Source organism: Nyctereutes procyonoides, unplaced genomic scaffold, assembly GCF_905146905.1.
Source record: "Nyctereutes procyonoides isolate TBG_1078 unplaced genomic scaffold, NYPRO_anot_genome, whole genome shotgun sequence".
In the NCBI taxonomy this organism is placed as follows: domain Eukaryota; kingdom Metazoa; phylum Chordata; class Mammalia; order Carnivora; family Canidae; genus Nyctereutes; species Nyctereutes procyonoides.
Genome location: NW_026575131.1, coordinates 39,358,197 through 39,376,083, shown reverse-complemented (window position 1 = coordinate 39,376,083; position 17,887 = coordinate 39,358,197). Strand labels below are relative to the sequence as shown.

General features: G+C 42.4%; 1 protein-coding gene across 1 annotated transcript in view; it reads left to right on the top strand.

The window, feature by feature from the left end:
- Nucleotides 1-5,455: 5,455 nt before the first annotated feature.
- RBM5 (RNA binding motif protein 5) overlaps nt 5,456-17,887 on the top strand; it is a 29,244-nt gene continuing 16,812 nt past the window's right edge. The window contains exons 1-6 of the mRNA XM_055343413.1: nt 5,456-5,573; nt 6,897-6,964; nt 8,627-8,792; nt 9,548-9,703; nt 15,523-15,592; nt 16,079-16,152. Of these exons, the coding sequence (XP_055199388.1) occupies nt 6,948-6,964; nt 8,627-8,792; nt 9,548-9,703; nt 15,523-15,592; nt 16,079-16,152 (483 nt within the window). The 5' untranslated portion in view covers nt 5,456-5,573; nt 6,897-6,947. The remainder of the gene's footprint in view (nt 5,574-6,896; nt 6,965-8,626; nt 8,793-9,547; nt 9,704-15,522; nt 15,593-16,078; nt 16,153-17,887) is intronic.

Here is a 17,887-nt window from a genome sequence, read left to right as displayed (position 1 = left end):
TTTTTGAGTGCATCAGAATACTTTTTTTTTTTTGGACAGCTGGTCCAGGTTTGTCCTAAACTGCCCAGACCAGGTTTTCCATCTAAATTTGCATTATCCATTTGGACCTAGAGTAAACTGTGGAACACATCAAATACTATTAAAGACTCCATTATGGGCTACTTAGTTAACACCAGTTATTGGCTGCCCAGCAGAAGCACCATTGAGTTATTAAGTAGTCATTCTATGAATGTTTTGAGAACTTACTCTACTTTCACCAGGGCTATAGCACGATGAGTGTTGACCTCTGTGCCCATGGGATTTAGTCAACTGAGGAAGATGGGTGTTGGGACACCTGGGTGGGTCCCGGGATCGAGTCCCACGTCAGGCTTCCTGCATGGAGCCTGCTTCTCCTCTGCCTCCCCCCCCCCCCGTCTCAATCAATCAATCAATAAATAAATAAATAAATCTTTTAAAAAAAGATGATGAGTGTTGAGCAATTACTGATGTGATGAGAGACAGTACAGCAAGTATTGTCAGCACCTTTCCTAAGAAAGTGTTTAAACTCAAACCTCAGACTAGTTTGCCTAGTTTTGTTTCCTAGCTTTATTTTGCCACTTATATGGAAATTTTGCTGTTGGAAATAAGGTCTAATTTATTCCATACATTTTTAAGACAGTATTTTGGGTTTGATGAAAGTAGGAGGGGCACCTGGGTAGTTCAGTCAGTTAAGCATCTGCCTGTTTTTTTTTTTTTTAATATTTTATTTTATTATGTATTCATGAGAGAGAGAGAGGCAGAGACACAGGCAGAGGGAGAAGCAGGCTCCACATAGGGAGCCTGACATGGGACCCGATCCCAGGACTCCAGGATCACACCCTGGGCTGAAGGCAGGTGCCAAACCACTGAGCCACCCAGGGATCCCCCAGCATCTGCCTTTGGCTCAGGTCATGATCCCAGGGTCCTGGGATTGAGCCTCACATCAGGCTCTCTGCTCAGCAAAGAGCCTACTCCTCTCTCTCCTGCCTGCTGCTACACCGGCTTGTGCTTTCTCTCTCTCTGTCTCAAATAAATGTTTAAAAAAAGAGAGGGGGAATGGATATGAAAAGTGTGCTACCCTGCAATGTCCCTGGGCAGTTCCCTGAGGCTTTGATCAGAATGCCAGCTACATAGGGGCAGAGATCTTGGATAATTTTCCTTACTATATCCCTAGGGCCTAACACAGTAGGCACCCAATAAATGAGTGAATAATACCTTGTTCATAGGTCTATAGAAAATACTTGCTGAATTAAATTTTGATTGCATATATGTCAGTTCATCAAAGTCTATCTTGACAAAAATTAGTTAAAGGTAAAATCATTTCTTTAACAGAACTTTTTTTTTTAACCTCAGAAGATTAGGAAAAGCAGTCTTTTTTTTTTTTTTAATTTTATTTATTAATGAGAGACACCAAAGCAGAGACCGGCAGAGGGAGAAGCAGGCTCCCTGTGGAGAGCCCGATGCAGGACTCAATCCCAGGACCCCAGGATCATGACCTGAGCCAAAGGCAGATGCTCAACCACTGAGCCACCCAGGGGCCCCCAGGAAAAGCAATCTTAAAAAACTTTTCTCTGGGGGTCCCTGGGTGGCTCAGCGGTTTGGCGCCTGCCTTTGGCCCAGGGCGCAATCCTGGAGACCCGGGATCGAATCCCACATCGGGCTCCCAGTACATGGAGCCTGCTTCTCCCTCTGCCTGTGTCTCTGCCTTTCTCTCTCTCTCTCTCTCTCTCTCTCTCTCTCTCTCTCTCTCTGTGACTGTCATAAATAAAAAAATTTTAAAAAAAAACCTTTCTCGGGATCCCTGGGTGGCGCAGGGGTTTGGCGCCTGCCTTTGGCCCAGGGCGCGATCCTGGAGACCCGGGATCGAATCCCACGTCGGGCTCCCGGTGCATGGAGCCTGCTTCTCCCTCTGCCTGTGTCTCTGCCCCCCTCTCTCTCACTGTGTGCCTATCATAAATAAATAAAAATTTAAAAAAAAAAAAACCTTTCTCTGTAGTGAACATACATGGCTTTATTTAAAATAAAAAACAGGTGCGCCTGACTGGCTCAGTTGGAGGAGCATGCGACTTTTGAATCCGTGTTGTAAGGTTTGAGCCCCATGTTGGGTGTGGAGATTACTTAAGAATAAAACTTTAAAGAAAAAAAAACAAACAAAAAGAAACAAAAAACAACTGTTGTCTTTGTTTTCTTTATTAGCTATGGAACTTAAACTTTTCCAGACCCATGTCAGCTGCCTGACAGGCTTTTGGGGGCACTGCTCTGGAGCTCAACCCAGCAAGCACCTCCGGGATATTCAGAAGTGCTTGTTGAACTGCTTTGAGAACAAAGCAATCAACTTCTAGTGGCCATTAAATCTAGCAGGTTCAGAAAAAAAAAAAAAAAAAAGTCTAGCATATTCTGGATTCTAGGCATCTACGACATCCATTGCAGGGTTTACAATGACCCTATCTATGTTTAACTTTTAAATTTCATTAAACATATTTGGGTACCTTCTGTGGGTTGCATACTTTTACTTTTTTTTTTTTTTTACTTTTACTTTTTCTAATGATGGAGGTTTTACATATATCTCCTCCCCGTAAATTGGACACTATATATAAATACATATATGCACACATGAAAAAGTAGAACTGTGTATGTATAGATAGTGCAATGATCTGAATGTGTCCCCTCCCCACCACATTCATACATTGTAATCCTTTCTTATTTTTAAGATTTTAATTATTTATTCATGAGAGGCAGAGGGAAAAGCAGGCTCCCTGTAGGAAGCCTGATGCAGGACTTGATCCCAGGACCCCAGAATCATGACCTGAGCCAAAGGCAGAGACACTCAACCACAGCCACCCAGGTTCCCCCGGTAAATCCTAATCCCTTTTTTTTTTTTTTTTTTTTGGTAATCCCAATTCTTAAAGGTAATGAATGGTATTAGTAGATGAGGCTTTGGGAAATAATTAAGATCATGAATATGGAGTCATCATAAATGGGATTAGTGCTCTTGTAAAAGAAATCCTACAGAGCTTCCTAGATTCTTCTACCTCGTGAGGATACAATAAGAAGTCTGCAACCTGGAAGAGGGCCTTCACCTGACCATGCCAGTACCTTGATCTTGGACTTCTCAGCCTCAAGAACTGTGAGAAAAATTTTTTTGTTTATAAGCTACCCAGCCTGTGGTATTTCTTTATAGCAGCCTGAACGGAGATAAGTACATGCATACAGAGGAGGAGAGAGGAAGAGAGAAAGGAAGTTATCCATTGTTCCAAAATCAGAAATTTCTACCTTTCCATCTATTGTTTTTTGATTACCCAAAGAGTTTCCAGTGTCCACCACTTAATGCCCTTAGTGTAGAATGCCCGTAGTTAGAATATGTTTAAAGAACGTTTTTCCTGGTTGCTTTTCCAAGAAAAAAATTTTCCAATGTATTTGAAGGTTCTGGTTTAGAATCTACTCACTGACGTCCTTCCACTTTTTTTTTAATTTTATTTATTTATTCATGAGAGATACAGAAGGAGAGAGAGGCAGAGACACAGGCAGAGGGAGAAGCAGGCTCCATGCAGGAAGCCTGATGTGGGACTCGATCCCGGGTCTCCAGGATAAACCGCTTAGCCACCGGGGCTGCCCCAGCACTTTTTTTTTTTTAAGATTTTATTTATTTATTCATGAAAGACTCACAGAGAGAGGCAGAGACATAGGCAGAAGTAGAAGCAGGCTCCCTGAGGGGAGCCCAACGAAGGACTCGATCCCAGAATTACGACCCGAGCCTGAGGCAGATGCTTAACCACTAAGGCACCCAGGCATCCCCTTTCCACTTATTCTTGAAAGATCTCTCTTTGAGAAAGAATATGGTGCAGTTTTCTATAACTGGTATCTTCCTCTACCTTGTCATGGTCTAATTCTTCTTGTCTGTATATGTGACCTGAAAGACCAGTTCACTAAAAATATCTCTGTAAATAATGCCAAAGGGCAAATTATGCTAACTAGAGGCACTGGAATACTACCATGTCACTGACCAGTCCCAGTCTGAAATACCTCTTAATTACCCAAGAATCCTTGCCATTTTCCACCCCAAATGTTACACGTTTAGCTTTCTTTGTTGGTGGATTAATTTGTTTACTCAGCAGATATCTATTGAGTACATACCATGTGCCAGGCACCAGTAGAGCCACTGGGGATACATAGTGAACTAAAGAGATACTTCCCTGCCCTTCTGGAGTTTACATTATAGTAATTGAGAGCATGGACTCTGAAATCACGTTTATTAGCTCAAATCCCAGTTCCACTACTATTAACTCTGCCTGAATTACTATCTCTCGAACAAGGACAGCGATGATGGATTTGATTAGGTGAGCAGCAACTGAGGCAGCTATAAGTGGTCAGATCCTAGATATATTTTGAAGATAGAGTCAATAGATTTACTGACAGATTGGATGCAAGGAAAAAATCATGGATGACTACAGGGTTTTTTACCTCAGTAACTGGAAGTAGGAAGTTGCCATTTATGAGCTGAGGAAGGCTGTTGAGTTTTGGCTGCAACTTTGAGATGCTATTAGACATCCAAATACTGTTAACCCTGAAAAAACTTTCCTGAGCCTTTGCCTTAGGCTAGAGAATATCAATTGAATGACACTCTTAAGTCTTGCCTTCAAGAATTCTCTTAATTTGGAGGCGCCTGGCTGGCTCAGTGGAGCATACCACTCTTGATCTCGGGGTTGTGAGTTCTAGCCCCATGTTGGGTACAGAGGTGTTTGTTTTTGTTTTGAGAATTCTCATTTCCATAAACCTCATTTTCCTCACCTGCAAAATGGGTTTAATAACCATCTCATAGGTTATGAAAATAAAAAATATTTATAAAGCATCTAGCCCAACAATCTAGAGTCCAATAATACAATACTCGGTCAACTAACGTGACTTCTCTTAAAACCAGATTAAACGTGATATCCTACATTGTGTCTGGGAAAGCAAACTGTACTCTCTAAAGCTAAGGCAAACTGTACTCTTTTGTAGCAAAGGCAAAGAATTACCGATAAAGGTAAGAGCTCTAATCAGAGTCTGCAAATGGCAGACTGGCAACTTCACCCTTGGTTTTGAAAAAAAAGAAAAAGAAAAGAAAAGAGAAAAGAAAAGAAAAAAAGAAAAGAAAAGAAAAGAAAGAAAAAAGAAAGAGAAAAAGAAGAAAGAAAGAAAGAAAGAAAGAAAGAAAGAAAGAAAGAAAGAAAGAAAGAGAAAGAAAGAAAGAAAGAAAGAAAGAAAAAAGAAAAAGAAAGAAAGGAAAGAAAAAGAAAGAAAGAAGAAAGAAAGAAATACGCAGGAAATTAACACAGGGCGTAGGGAGTGACAGGACGCCTTAGCGACCACACTTCCCAGCAGTCCTCGCGTAGCCAGACACCGTCGCGGATTGGATGCCTCCTCGGGAGGCGGGTGGTGTGGGGGAGGTGGCAGGCGCGAGGTACTGTGGGTAGGAGACGGCCGTCGACCGAGGCGCCATTTTGTGAGGCGGCCGTACCCTGTTGGAGGTTCTGGGGCACAAACCGCTGCTTCTGCCACTTTGGTCTTTCCTGGGGGTAAGTGCAGCATCCGCCCGTAGCGCCCCGCGGTTCTTGCTTTTGAGGCAGGACTTGTGCAGCCTTCCTGACAGCCTCGGGCAGCAGCCGATCAGCCCCAGTCGCATCTCTCAAGTAGCTAGCTACCCGAGGCATTGGAGGGCCGCGCCCCTCCTCGCAGCCTGCGCTGTCAGCTTTCGGAGGGCGTCCTCTTGCCCCACCCGAGACCCGCTTCTTTCGTGCTCTTGACTGTGCGTCTGCCGGGACGCGTCTCCGACTCCCTAGCCCAACTGAACGTGGAGCCGTCGACTGTCCCTCGGGTACTCTTCAGGGGCGCCCGGCAGTTTCTAGCCGCCATCGCCCCTCAGCTGTACTTGAATCCGCCCTTTCCGGGAGATTGTTGGGCGAAGGCCGATCTGCAGGCTGGGAGCCTCTTGGGGGTCAGGAGGGGCGTGTGCAGGCATAAAGGGAAAGCCGGACGCCTGAGTCGGTCGCGCAGGCTGTGGCGCCGCCATCTCGGCCTCAACACCCCGCGAAGGTGGGTCCCGGCATTGCCGGGGCGACAAGGGGCGGCGTTAGAGATTCTGCCCAGGGCCTTATTTCTCCCAGGTGGTTCTCCTCCATTTATAATTCAGCAAATGTTCGTTGAGCGCCTATTCTGTAACAGGCGCCAGGGTCGGCTGAAAGTAGTTTCTCAGATCTTGCACGCATTGAACGCGGTCTAGCTGTGTGTTGTTTTATCACCGCCAGGGCGCTGCGGGGCCCAGCTGGCAGCCTCAAGGGTTAGTGGTGGTTATTGTTACTGAGGAATTAAGTCGTGTCGAGGTTTGCTCTTGTCTCATTGAAATAGCTTTGGACCAGCCGTTGCGTTATAAATGGAGTAGATTTCAATCAGCGCAGCATCCTGGCTTCTGAAAGATTTAAACTTTTCATCAGAAAATTTTGAATTTTATATTGCTCCTTGTATTAATAAAGACGCTTTGATTAAAGTTTTAACCACCAACTACCCCCTTGGAGTTGATTTGATTAGAACACAGTCTGCTGATTGCATCGCTGCCTTTTTTTTTTTTTTTTTTTTTTTGCTTTGTAATCCTAAAGTAGAAGGGAAGGATTCTTATTGAATAGGGACTCTAATATTTAAAGTGTGGTTCATCTTCCTGCTGTGTTCGTTTCAACAAAATCTTACTATGATTTTTCATAATGACAGTTAATCCTCCTGCCCCCACCTTGGATAATCACTGTTATTAGTTTGATGAAATTCCAACCTCAGTAGTGTCCTAACTTATAGAAAGATTGACTTAAATGATCTCAAATTTTCAGCAACCAATCTCTTTTGTTTCCTAGAAAAAAACAAAATTTGGACCTTTTGGAATAGTGTACATCTTCAGTAGGATAATGGGTTCAGACAAACGGTAAGTTACTACTGTATGTGTTTTTAATCTCAACATTTCATCAGGGACTGAACTATTTTTTTAAATTGTTTATCAAACAAATATTTGAGTATCTATTTTGTGCCAAGTATTGTTATTGCCTTCATGAGCCTTGCTCTTAAAAGCGTGCAGTTTATTTTTATTTTTTTTAAAGCGTGCAGTTTAATGAGAGAAGTGAAGTACTGTGTGAACTGTGCTATATAAAAGTCAAGGGTGCTGTTAGAACACATAGGAAGCATGTACTTTCCTAGGAAAATATCTAGGAAAGCTTCCTGGAGAAAGTATCCTCTAAGGTGAATCCTGAGGGTAGGTAAGAATTAGGCAAAGGAGAGCAGAGTGGAGTGGGTCACTGAGGGTTCCCAGTGTGGAAAGCAGCCTCTACATGTAGAAGCCAGGAGATCATACAAGAATGTCACTTTACATAATAGCAAGCAATCAGTGAACACAAGTTCTTGTTATTGTCCCCTCTGTAGCAAGATGATCCTGATTTGTATAAGCTTTGGACCATGGATTACATGAAAAATAAATGAATTGAAAAATTACTAGAGAATTAAGATGAGAACATTTGGCTGCCATGTCATCTGTGGATTCTCCCTCTCAAACTGTTTGATTTACATACAAGACCTTATTCGGCCACCTTCTTAGTATTGAGTCTGGTGCTAGTGATAAATCAAATTGATGGCCCAGAGAGTTTCTGGAGGTGTTCTTGTCACGTAATGTCATTGTTTTAATGTTGTGTTAGTAGTCTGTGGTTCCAAATGACTTACTAAATTAACATTTACCCTTTTAGGGTTTCTCATCCTCATACTTCCCATTATGAAATAGTCCTAACTACTAATTTCATTTGTTCCTTTTTATTAAATTTGTATACTCTGAATTGTTTATTTATTTGGTGAGGATGTAACATTAACATTACAAGTTAAAATTGTTAACTAGGCCCTTCTAAACCTTTCCTTTGTCTTGTCCTTACACAGTTGTTTTATAAACCTGGTAAACAATTTTTGAAAGAACTATATCTGTAGTCAAATGGGTTTAAGCCTCTTGTTAGTAGATCTGTTGTCCAGTAACCAAAAGTAAACCAGATGTTATAGGAAATAATGTTTTCTGTTGGTACTGGTTATGTCTAACAAATGAACTTGGTTAACTGCCTGATGAGGGAAAAAAACTAATTTAATTCATCCAGATTGTTAGTCCATTTCCTAGTAGTGTGATACCCTTGAGAGTAGATGAGTGAGAACACATTCTCTCTGAGATGGGGTGAAATGCTAAAAATTACTTTCTTCCTATTTTTGATCAGCAAGATCTGAATCAGGGATAAGAGGGGTGATATGTGTAGACTACAGGTTTGGTAATACACAGGATGAACTTGGCCAACCTCACCTTTAGAAAAAAAAATGTGTGGTGGCCATATTTTCATATTTAGCATGATTTCCTGAAAGTTATCTTTGCCTTTAGGGGTGTAGATGTTTTCCTAGTGGTTGTCTTTGTAAACTAGAATCTGGTGATAAATTTTAGGGATATTTAAACTACTTGGATATCTTATACACTGAGCTCTGGGGCGGGGGGTGGCATTTTCAACCATGTTTTCTAAAGGTATAAATGCTGATTTACTTTAGATTAAATGAAAATTATTTTCCCTGGCAGAGTGAGTAGAACAGAGCGTAGTGGAAGGTACGGTTCCATCATAGACAGGGATGACCGAGATGAGCGTGAATCCAGAAGCAGGCGGAGGGACTCAGACTACAAAAGATCTAGTGATGATCGGAGAGGTGACAGATATGACGACTACCGAGACTATGACAGCCCAGAGGTGAGTGGTCTGGTACCCGGTATGGAGTAGTTAGAATTATATATTGCATGCAGAAAGCTTCTAAGATCCTAGAAATGAAGTAAGGATGTCAAGTTTGGAACTCTTCTCTTGAGTATTACAATTCAGACCCTCTATTTTTCTGAAATCTGCTGAGGTGACTCTAATCCTCAAAGATAAACTGAACCTGTGGTAATAGAAACTCTAGCCAGGATTTACATAGGGTTCCCCAGGCATTCTTTTGAGCACTTGACTTAAATGAACTCATGTAGGTCTCACTACAATCCCTTGCCGGTGGGTGTCTTTCCATTTTAAAGATGAGGCAATCAGAGCATAATAATATACCAACCCTGTGCCTCAGGCTGCTTCTGAAAGTTGTAGTTTGGTCAGCATAGTTTCTTGCCCCGTTCCTATCTATATGTAAACAACAGCTTTGTTTAGAAATAATTGCGTTGCCCATGTAATTATGCAGGGTTTTTTTCTTTTTCCATGCACATAACCTTTATATTTTAACAGTTAGTGGTATTTCGGTGTGATAGTGTACTGTACAGTCAGTTGTTAAACCATTCTTCCTGAAATAAATGATTATGGCCCTTCTAACCCCACCCCTCACCCCCAATTTAGAAACATTACAGGGAACATTATCATGGAGTTCCCATACCCTTTCTGTTGTTCCTAAAGATAAATTCCTAGGAGTGGAGGGACTGGATCAAAGGGTATAAACTCAGCATGATTTTAATTGTAATTTTATAAATCAGAGAGAACGTGAAAGAAGGAACAGTGACCGATCCGAAGATGGCTACCATTCAGATGGTGACTATGGCGAGCATGACTACAGACATGACATCAGTGATGAGAGGGAGAGTAAGACCATCATGCTGCGCGGCCTTCCCATCACCATCACAGAGAGCGACGTAAGAGAAAACAGCAGTTGTAACAAGCAGTCTAGTAGGCACAGCAGATTTAGGGCTTCAGTCATTTTCTCACACTATTGTTTTACCTCAAATTAACATCTCAGCCAGTGAAGTATATTTCCATCTTTCAGGTGGGGTTTTTTCATCTTGGTTCAGAGGTAAATTACCATTTATAATTAGGCTTTGAAGCTCAGTGTAGAATTTAGTTTTCTGGGACTCCCGGGTGGCTCAGCGGTTGAGCGTCTGCATCTCAGCTCAGGGCATGATCCCGTGGTCCCAGAATCGAGTCCCACATTGGGCTCCCTGCATGGAGCCTGCTTCTCCCTCTGCCTCTCTCTCTATGTCTCTTATGAATAAATAGAATTGAGTTTTCAGAACTTCCTTAACTACAGGGAGCAGGTCTTATTCTTTCAATAGCCATTAGATGGTAATCAGTTCCTTTTTATTTAATTGTTTATTTATTTGGTGAGGATGTATCAGTAAAAACACTTCCTTCATGATCTGGCTACCCTTTGATTTGATGAAATTTGAAACCTGAGAAACCTGTCAAGAAAACTATTCCTGACTCCCCACTCCTCAGACTGGCCAACTAGGAGCTTGGTATACTGGGCACTACCTGCTTTCCGGTGGCAATCTCTTCTCTAGCCCTTATTTATTCCAGCCACATCCACCACCTGCTTTCCCCGTAGGCCACTTTGGACATGTTCATCATTCTACCAATGTGCCTTTTTATGCTTGGAGGCTCCATTAAAAAAAAAAAAAGATTTTATTTATTTATTCATGAGAGACACAGAGAGAGGCAGAGACACAGGCAGAGGGAGAAGCTGGCTCCATGCAGGGAGCCTGACGTGGGACTTGATCCCAGGACGCCGAGATCACACCCTGGGCTGAAGGCGACGCTAAACTGCTGAGCCACCCGGGCTGCCCTTTAAGGCTCCATTATTAGAGGTCTTGTTGAAAGAGGTTCTGCAGAATGTCTCTGGGAAAAGGTAGGGGAGTGCCTTACTGGTTCAGTTGGTAGAGCATGTGACTCTTAATCTTAGAGTTGTAAGTTCAAACCCCACATTGGGAACAGATATTACTTTAAAAAAAAAAAATGTATGTGGAAGGAAGCTTCTTTAAGAGAGGTATTTAGGGATCCCTGGGTGGCGCAGCGGTTTAGCGCCTGCCTTTGGCTCAGGGCGCGATCCTGGAGACCCGGGATCGAATCCCACGTCGGGCTCCCGGTGCATGGAACCTGCTTCTCCCTCTGCCTATGTCTCTGCCCCTCTCTCTCTCTCTCTGTGTGTGTGTGTGTGTGTGTGACTATCGTAAATAAATAAAAAATAAAAATAAAAAAAAAAGAGAGAGGTATTTAGGTGGAGGCTAAAGAAGGGTTCCAGGGAGATCTTAGTTGAGCTGATTCTTGACGGATTAGAATGTTTAGGTCCAGGGTGCCTGGGTGGCTCAGTCAGTTGGACATCTGCCTTCAGTTCGGGTCGTGGTCCCAGGGTCCTGGAATCCAGCTGGCATTGGGCTCCTTACAGGGAGCCTGCTTCTCCCTCTCCCCCTCCCCCTCCTCCCTGCTTGTGCTCTGTCAGTCTCTTCCAAATAAATAAAATCTTTTTTAAAAAAAGAAGAAGAAATGCTTGGGTCTGGTAGAAAACTGGGGGAAAGGTGTGATAGCCTAGCCCTCCAGGCTGTGCGATCACACAAGCAAACATGGAAATAGATTCTGAATGCTGAATGTAGACAAGGCCTTGTCACCAGGTTCACTTGGTTGAATTGAAAGGCTTTTGGCAGGAGAGAGGTGGGTGAGAAAGTGCTCTTGAGGCCAGGTGCCAGAATCTTTGAAAACTCAGATAAGTATAAAATAAGTTACTTAGGGCTTTGCTAGCAAGAACTGCACAGGTTAGAATGTTGGAGGGAAAGAATGGTAATGGGAGGACAGGGAAGACCGAGCTGAGCTCAGGTGGGGGCAGCAGTGGGCAGGTGGAGTAGAAGATACAGGAAATACTACAGGAGTTGTCAGTTTAGGAAAGTTTGCCTGTTTAGCAGGTTATTCCTTTGGGTACTCTGCTGGCCTGTGGCCCTGGGCGCCTGCAGAGGAAGTGAGTAGCATGGGGAAGCAGTGCTCTAGCTGACTTTTAGGGACCTCTACGCTGGCAATGAAACAAGAATGAACGACAGTGAAACTGCTTTTGTATTTCAAGCTTTTTTTTTTTTTTTTTTAAGATTTTATTTATTCATGAAAGACACAGGTAGGGGGAAAAGCAGACTCCATGCAGGGCGCCCAATGTGGGACTTGATCCCAGAACTCCAGGATCATGCCCTGGGCTGAAGGCAGGCACTAAACCACTGAACCACCCAGGTGTCCCTGTATTTCTGGCTTCTTTAGGAAAATAGAAGTGCCTACCATAAGAAGGCTGGTTTTCAAAGGTTTGGTCCTGATCGGGTGACCCGAACTGATGGTTTTCAACCATCTCTGAGGTTCCCAAATTGTGCAGTATTCTTAGCAGATCCCCTTGTTGAGGTCTTTAAAATATTTTAAAATTACGTTTTTTAATCAGAACTTTAGCTTATCATACTGTTTGAATTTTTTTAGTTTAGCCCTCCTACTGATATGTGAACTCTTAGAGTAACTGTCTTTAGTTACTATGGTACTATATGTGTTACTGTTAACAGTACTTTTATAGTAACTGTCTTTAGTTACTCTGATGACTAACTTTTCAGTTACTATGTTACTAAGCATGGACCTGAGTCACATGATGGGGTCTGGCTCAGTGTAGAACTTCTCCTACTCTGTGGAAAAAATAGTCCATTCTTTTTATTGGTGGTTGTTATGGTCTATAAAGTCACTGCAGATAGAATACTGCATACTAAACCATCATTCCTAGAAAAATAAAAGTTAGGTTCCTGTGAGCCTCTGGTTACATTTCGTCAAAGGGTCAGTACGTAATCCTGTCTTAGGTGGTATTTTGGTTTAGAGATGGCTTATTTAATATATATTGTTGATTCATTAACCTGTGAACTCACATCTGACAATACTGTAAGTCGTGTCTGAATGAAGTTTCTCTAACATACGTATTTTCTCTGTGAGGAATATCAGTCTCCTTGTGTTTAGAAATACTAGATACAACTTTAGCACCACACTTGGAGAGCCATTTTAAATACATAAATCACTGGGGTGCCTGGCTGGCTTCATCAGTAGAGCATGCATTTCTTGATTTCAGCCCCATGAATTGAAGCCCCATGTTGGGCATAGAGCTTAATTTTTATTAAAAAAAAAAATATTAGGGGATCCCTGGGTGGCTCAGAGGTTTAGAGCCTGCCTTTGGCCCAGGGCGTGATCCTGGAGTGTCGGGATCAAGTCCCACGTTGGGCTCCCTGCATGGAGCCTGCTTCTCCCTCTGCCTGTGTCTCTGCATCTCTCTCTCTGTGTCTCTTGTGAATAAATAAATAAAATCAAAAAAATAAAAAAATATAATAGTGAAATCACTAACCAAAAAATAGAAAATGGTGGAAAACTTGACACTAAAGAGACTGCGAAAAGGGACCCTTGTTTACATTATGGAACCTGAAACAAAGCAGAGTATCAGCCTGAGATGTGCATCAAGCAGCTCAAATCTGTACATGTCCATGGATGACTTGGAAGTGCCACAAGTATTGATTGGGAGTTATAGTAGTGGTTGGCCAAATTTGCAAATACGGAATCCATTATTATGAGGATCAACAATATATAATTCTGTAGCCTTTGTGCAATAACGAAAAGTTAGGGACCAGTAATAAATTATTTCACAAATTTGCCGTTTTTTTCTTTTTTCCTTGGAATATTTCTGCCTGGCATGAGAAAGAAATAGTGTATTTCTTTGCCTTTTGCAGTAACAGCTTGGTCTAACATCAATAACAAACCTACCAGGCCAAATTCATTCTTCTAGGTTCAATTGATGTTTATTTTGACTTACTAGGAGCCTAGGAATGTTATGAGCTTTGTTAATTTTCAGCACGAAAATCATTTTTTTTTTAATGATTTTATTATTTATTTATTCATGATAGACAGAGACAGAGAGAGGCAGGGACACAGGCAGAGGGAGAAGCAGGCTCCATGCCGGGAGCCTGACACGGGACTCGATCCCGGGACTCCAGGATCACACCCTAGGCCAAAGGCAGGTGCCAAACCTCTGAGCTACCCAGGGATCTCCCAGCACGAAAATCATTTAAGATAATTATGCAAAAAATGTTTGAGAGTTCCTTATTTTTTAGCTATTGATTGATTTTTTAAGATTTATTTGAGGGATCCCTGGGTGGCGCAGCGGTTTAGCGCCTGCCTTTGGCCCGGGGCGCGATCCTGGAGACCCAGGATCGAATCCCACGTTGGGCTCCCGGTACATGGAGCCTGCTTCTCCCTTTGCCTATGTCTCTGCCTCTCTCTCTCTCTCTCTCTCTCTCTCTCTCTCTCTCTCTCTCTCTCACTGTGTGCCTATCATAAATAAATAAAATTTAAAAAAAAAAAAAAGATTTATTTGAGAGAGGGAATCTCTGGGTGGCTCAGTGGTTTAGCGCCTGCCTCTGGCCCAGGGCGCGATCCTGGAGTCCCGGGATCGAGTCCCGTGTCGGGCTCCTGGCATTGAGCCTGCTTCTCCCTTTACCTGTGTCTCTACCTCTCTATGTCTATCATGAATAAATAAATAAAATCTTAAAAAAAAAAAAAAAAGATTTATTTGAGAGAGAATGAGCAGTGGGGAGGGGCAGAGAGAGAAGTAGACTCCCTGCTGAGCAGTAGCCTGGTTTGGGGCTCAATCCCAGGACCCAGAGATCATGATCTGAGTTGAAGGCAGACGCTTAACTGACTGAGCCACCCTGGCCCCCTTGCTATGGATTCTGGATCACATACTTCAGAGGACAATGGCACATCCTCTGCTTCTTCTAAATCTCATTTTCTTTCTGGTACTTTAGAACAAAGGACAGCAAGGTAAGACTAAGAGAGGCTTTCAGGACAGTGTGCCATGGGCAAGATTTTTTTTTTTTTTTTTAAGATTTACTTATTTAAAAGATTTTATTTGAGAGAGTGCCCCCGTGCACATACACACAGACATGAGCTGGGGTGAGTGCAGAGGGAAAGGGAGAAGCAGACTCCCCACTGAGGAGAGAGCCTGATGTAGGACTCAATCCCAGGACCCCAAGATCATGACCTGAGCCAAATGCAGACAGCCTGAGACAGATTGATTGATTTTAAAGATTTTATTTATTCATGAGAGACATATGCAGAGGAGGAGCAGGTTCCATGCAGGGAGCCGCGGGACTTGATCCCAGGACTCCTAGATCACGCTCTGGGCCAAAGGCAGGCACCAAACTTCTGAGCCACCCAGGGATCCCCTGAGATTTATTTATTTTAGAGAGAGAGTACACGCAGCAGGAAAGGACGGGGGGGGGGGGGGGGGGGGAACCAAGCCGACTCCCTGCCAGGAGCAGAGCCTGACACAGTTCAATCTTGACCCTGAGATCATGACCTGAGCCAAAATCAAGAGTCAGATGTTCAACCAACTGAGCCATCCAAGCACCCAAGCAAGACTGTTTATCATAACATAAATACTTGTATCTAAGGGAAGTTCCCAGGCAGCATATAAAGAATGCTTTTAAGGCTGTTTAAGTACATTCATTTCCATGAGAAATGTTCTTTTTTTTTTTTTTATTCCGCTTTTTAGAATGATTATATTTTGGTGATAGAAGTTTAAAATTTGGCTGATTAAGCAGTTGATGCAGTTCCTGGTCCTTGAACTTTCTTTGGTGTGGAATAGTTTATGGTGAAGATTTAACTATAAATGTGTAAAACTCTACAGATTCGAGAAATGATGGAGTCCTTTGAAGGCCCTCAGCCAGCAGACGTGAGGTTGATGAAGAGGAAAACAGGTGAGAGCTTGCTTAGTTCCGGCTGTTCTGGCTCTCTTCCCCATTCCCACCTCAGCCCGTAAAGACCATCCTGATTCCCCCAATCTTCAAGCACATGAATTCAGAATGAAAGGTTTGCCATGGCTAAGGAATGTGACTCTTTGAAAACGATATTAGAGAGCACCTGAGGACCTTTTTAAAAACTTTGTTTTTAGGGGCTTTTTTCCTTCGGTAAGTAGCGATTTATAAACTCCTTGTTTGACTGTTTGTAGTCGGTTGCATGGTTACTTTTTAAGCGTGGAATCAAATCGAGTGGCACTTAGTTCAGGCGGCTTGGTTCCTTGCCATGGCAAAGTATCAAGAAGATCCCCAAGTCAAGTCACATTTGTAAAGCTGCTTCCCAATTGGCTTTGTCACGCAGTGTTGAAGCAGTGGGAGAGAGATTCACCTGTTATAAAGGAACTGACTAACACGAGTATCCCGTCTATATCTGAATGCTGTCTCTAGGTGTAAGCCGTGGTTTCGCCTTCGTGGAGTTTTATCACTTGCAAGATGCTACCAGCTGGATGGAAGCCAATCAGGTTGCTTCACTCACCAAGTCTAGATATTCATGAAAATGGAACAAGTCTGTACAATTTAAAAACAAAAAAACAAAAAAGGTTGAAGGAGTGGTTTGTTCCAAAGGAGTGATTTTTTAAAAAAGAAAAGCTTTGTATATATTAAAATTGATATTATTAGAATAATACAGCAGCAAGGACTGCATTGTAGAATTTGCTCTGCTTTTAAACGTGGCTGCCTGGCAGAGTTTGTTAATCACTGAATACCTGTCTGGTGATAACCAAAACACCTTCTCTTTTCCCCTACTGATGATGTTCCTATTCATTGTGTCCATTGAGAGTAATCTTAAAATATCCAACTCTCGATTTAATAGCGAAAAGAATGCAGTAGAAGTCTGCTACAGGCATTTTGAAGTAATTCCATTTTTCTGCTTGGAGACCACAAGCCTCTAAGAGGCATAACTGCTCATATGGGTCTTCAAGGACTATGTAAGGACCTCATGGAATTTATGAACAATAAGTCTGATGAGATTAGCCTGGAAGCTGGTGTCCTGCTGCTGTCTAATCTAGTTAAAGTGGCATTAACATTCTAATCTCCCTGAGAATGCCTTTTGTATTCCGTTCAAAGCAAATCATTGATGGTTCTTTGATGTAGCATTAACTGAAGTGTTCCACAGTTTGTCGAGATAACATTCTGTACTTGGCACTTAAATAACATTTTTTGCCAGAACTCCACAAAGTGCAGTATTAAATGCCTTAACCCAGTGCGTTCTGGGAAGTTTATTTAACTCATTATGTTGCTTTTCTGCAACATTTTATGATTTGTCACCCACGAATAAGTTACACTCCAGTATATATTGCTGTTTATAACAAAGACTCACTAATGAGCATATCATTTTGATTGAATGATTTGTTAGATTTTTAAACCTCTCATTTTCTTAACTCAGAGGTGATAGCCTTATCTTACAGAAATAGAGCTTCATTCATTTCCTACCACGGACACCATGTTAGTAAATTGAGAACCTATACACAAGCTTCATGTGAGTCTGCCCTCTTGACACAGCAGCATCTTTTGATGCATTGGAGGTATCAGAATGGCTTGCCTGGGAGTTTAAAACTCCAAAGAAATTAAAACTCACAAGACATTTAAAAATCTCCACAATTTTAATGTATACAAAGCTAAGTTCACGTGTAATATTTCATTACAGCTCAAATTCACTCCAGAAATAAGACCAATAGGATTAGGGACTCAGTGATAGTTTGGAGTCTCCCCCAGCACACACCCCTCCTACTGGGATGATCTGTTGACATATCTCCCAGCTTCATTTTTGTTTCTGTACAATAAAGTGAGTGGATGGCCCTTCAGCTTTTTCCCTCTTGGCCAGACATGCAATCTTGCCTTTAGATATTGCAGAGACAACATTCACAGCATGTCTTAACTCTTCCAGGATTTGCAAGAACCAAATTACTCAACAGTATGTATATTTAGAGGGGTTAGACTCCTTTTAAAAATCTGGATATCTAACCTCTTACTTAAATCTGTTCTGATAGTATCAGAACACCCTGCTCCCTCCCCAATTGATCCCCCCCCCCCCATGAAAAGCGAAAGAAAAGGTGCTCCTGTTAAATGAAGGCTCTTTGGGGGCAGGTGCTGGGTATACTCTTGGCTAGACTGATTGAGCTTGGAGTTTTGATCTTTTAAAGTTGTGTCTCTTTTAGTCACGTGGTTGACTTGAAGGGTAAGGTGGTGTATGCATTT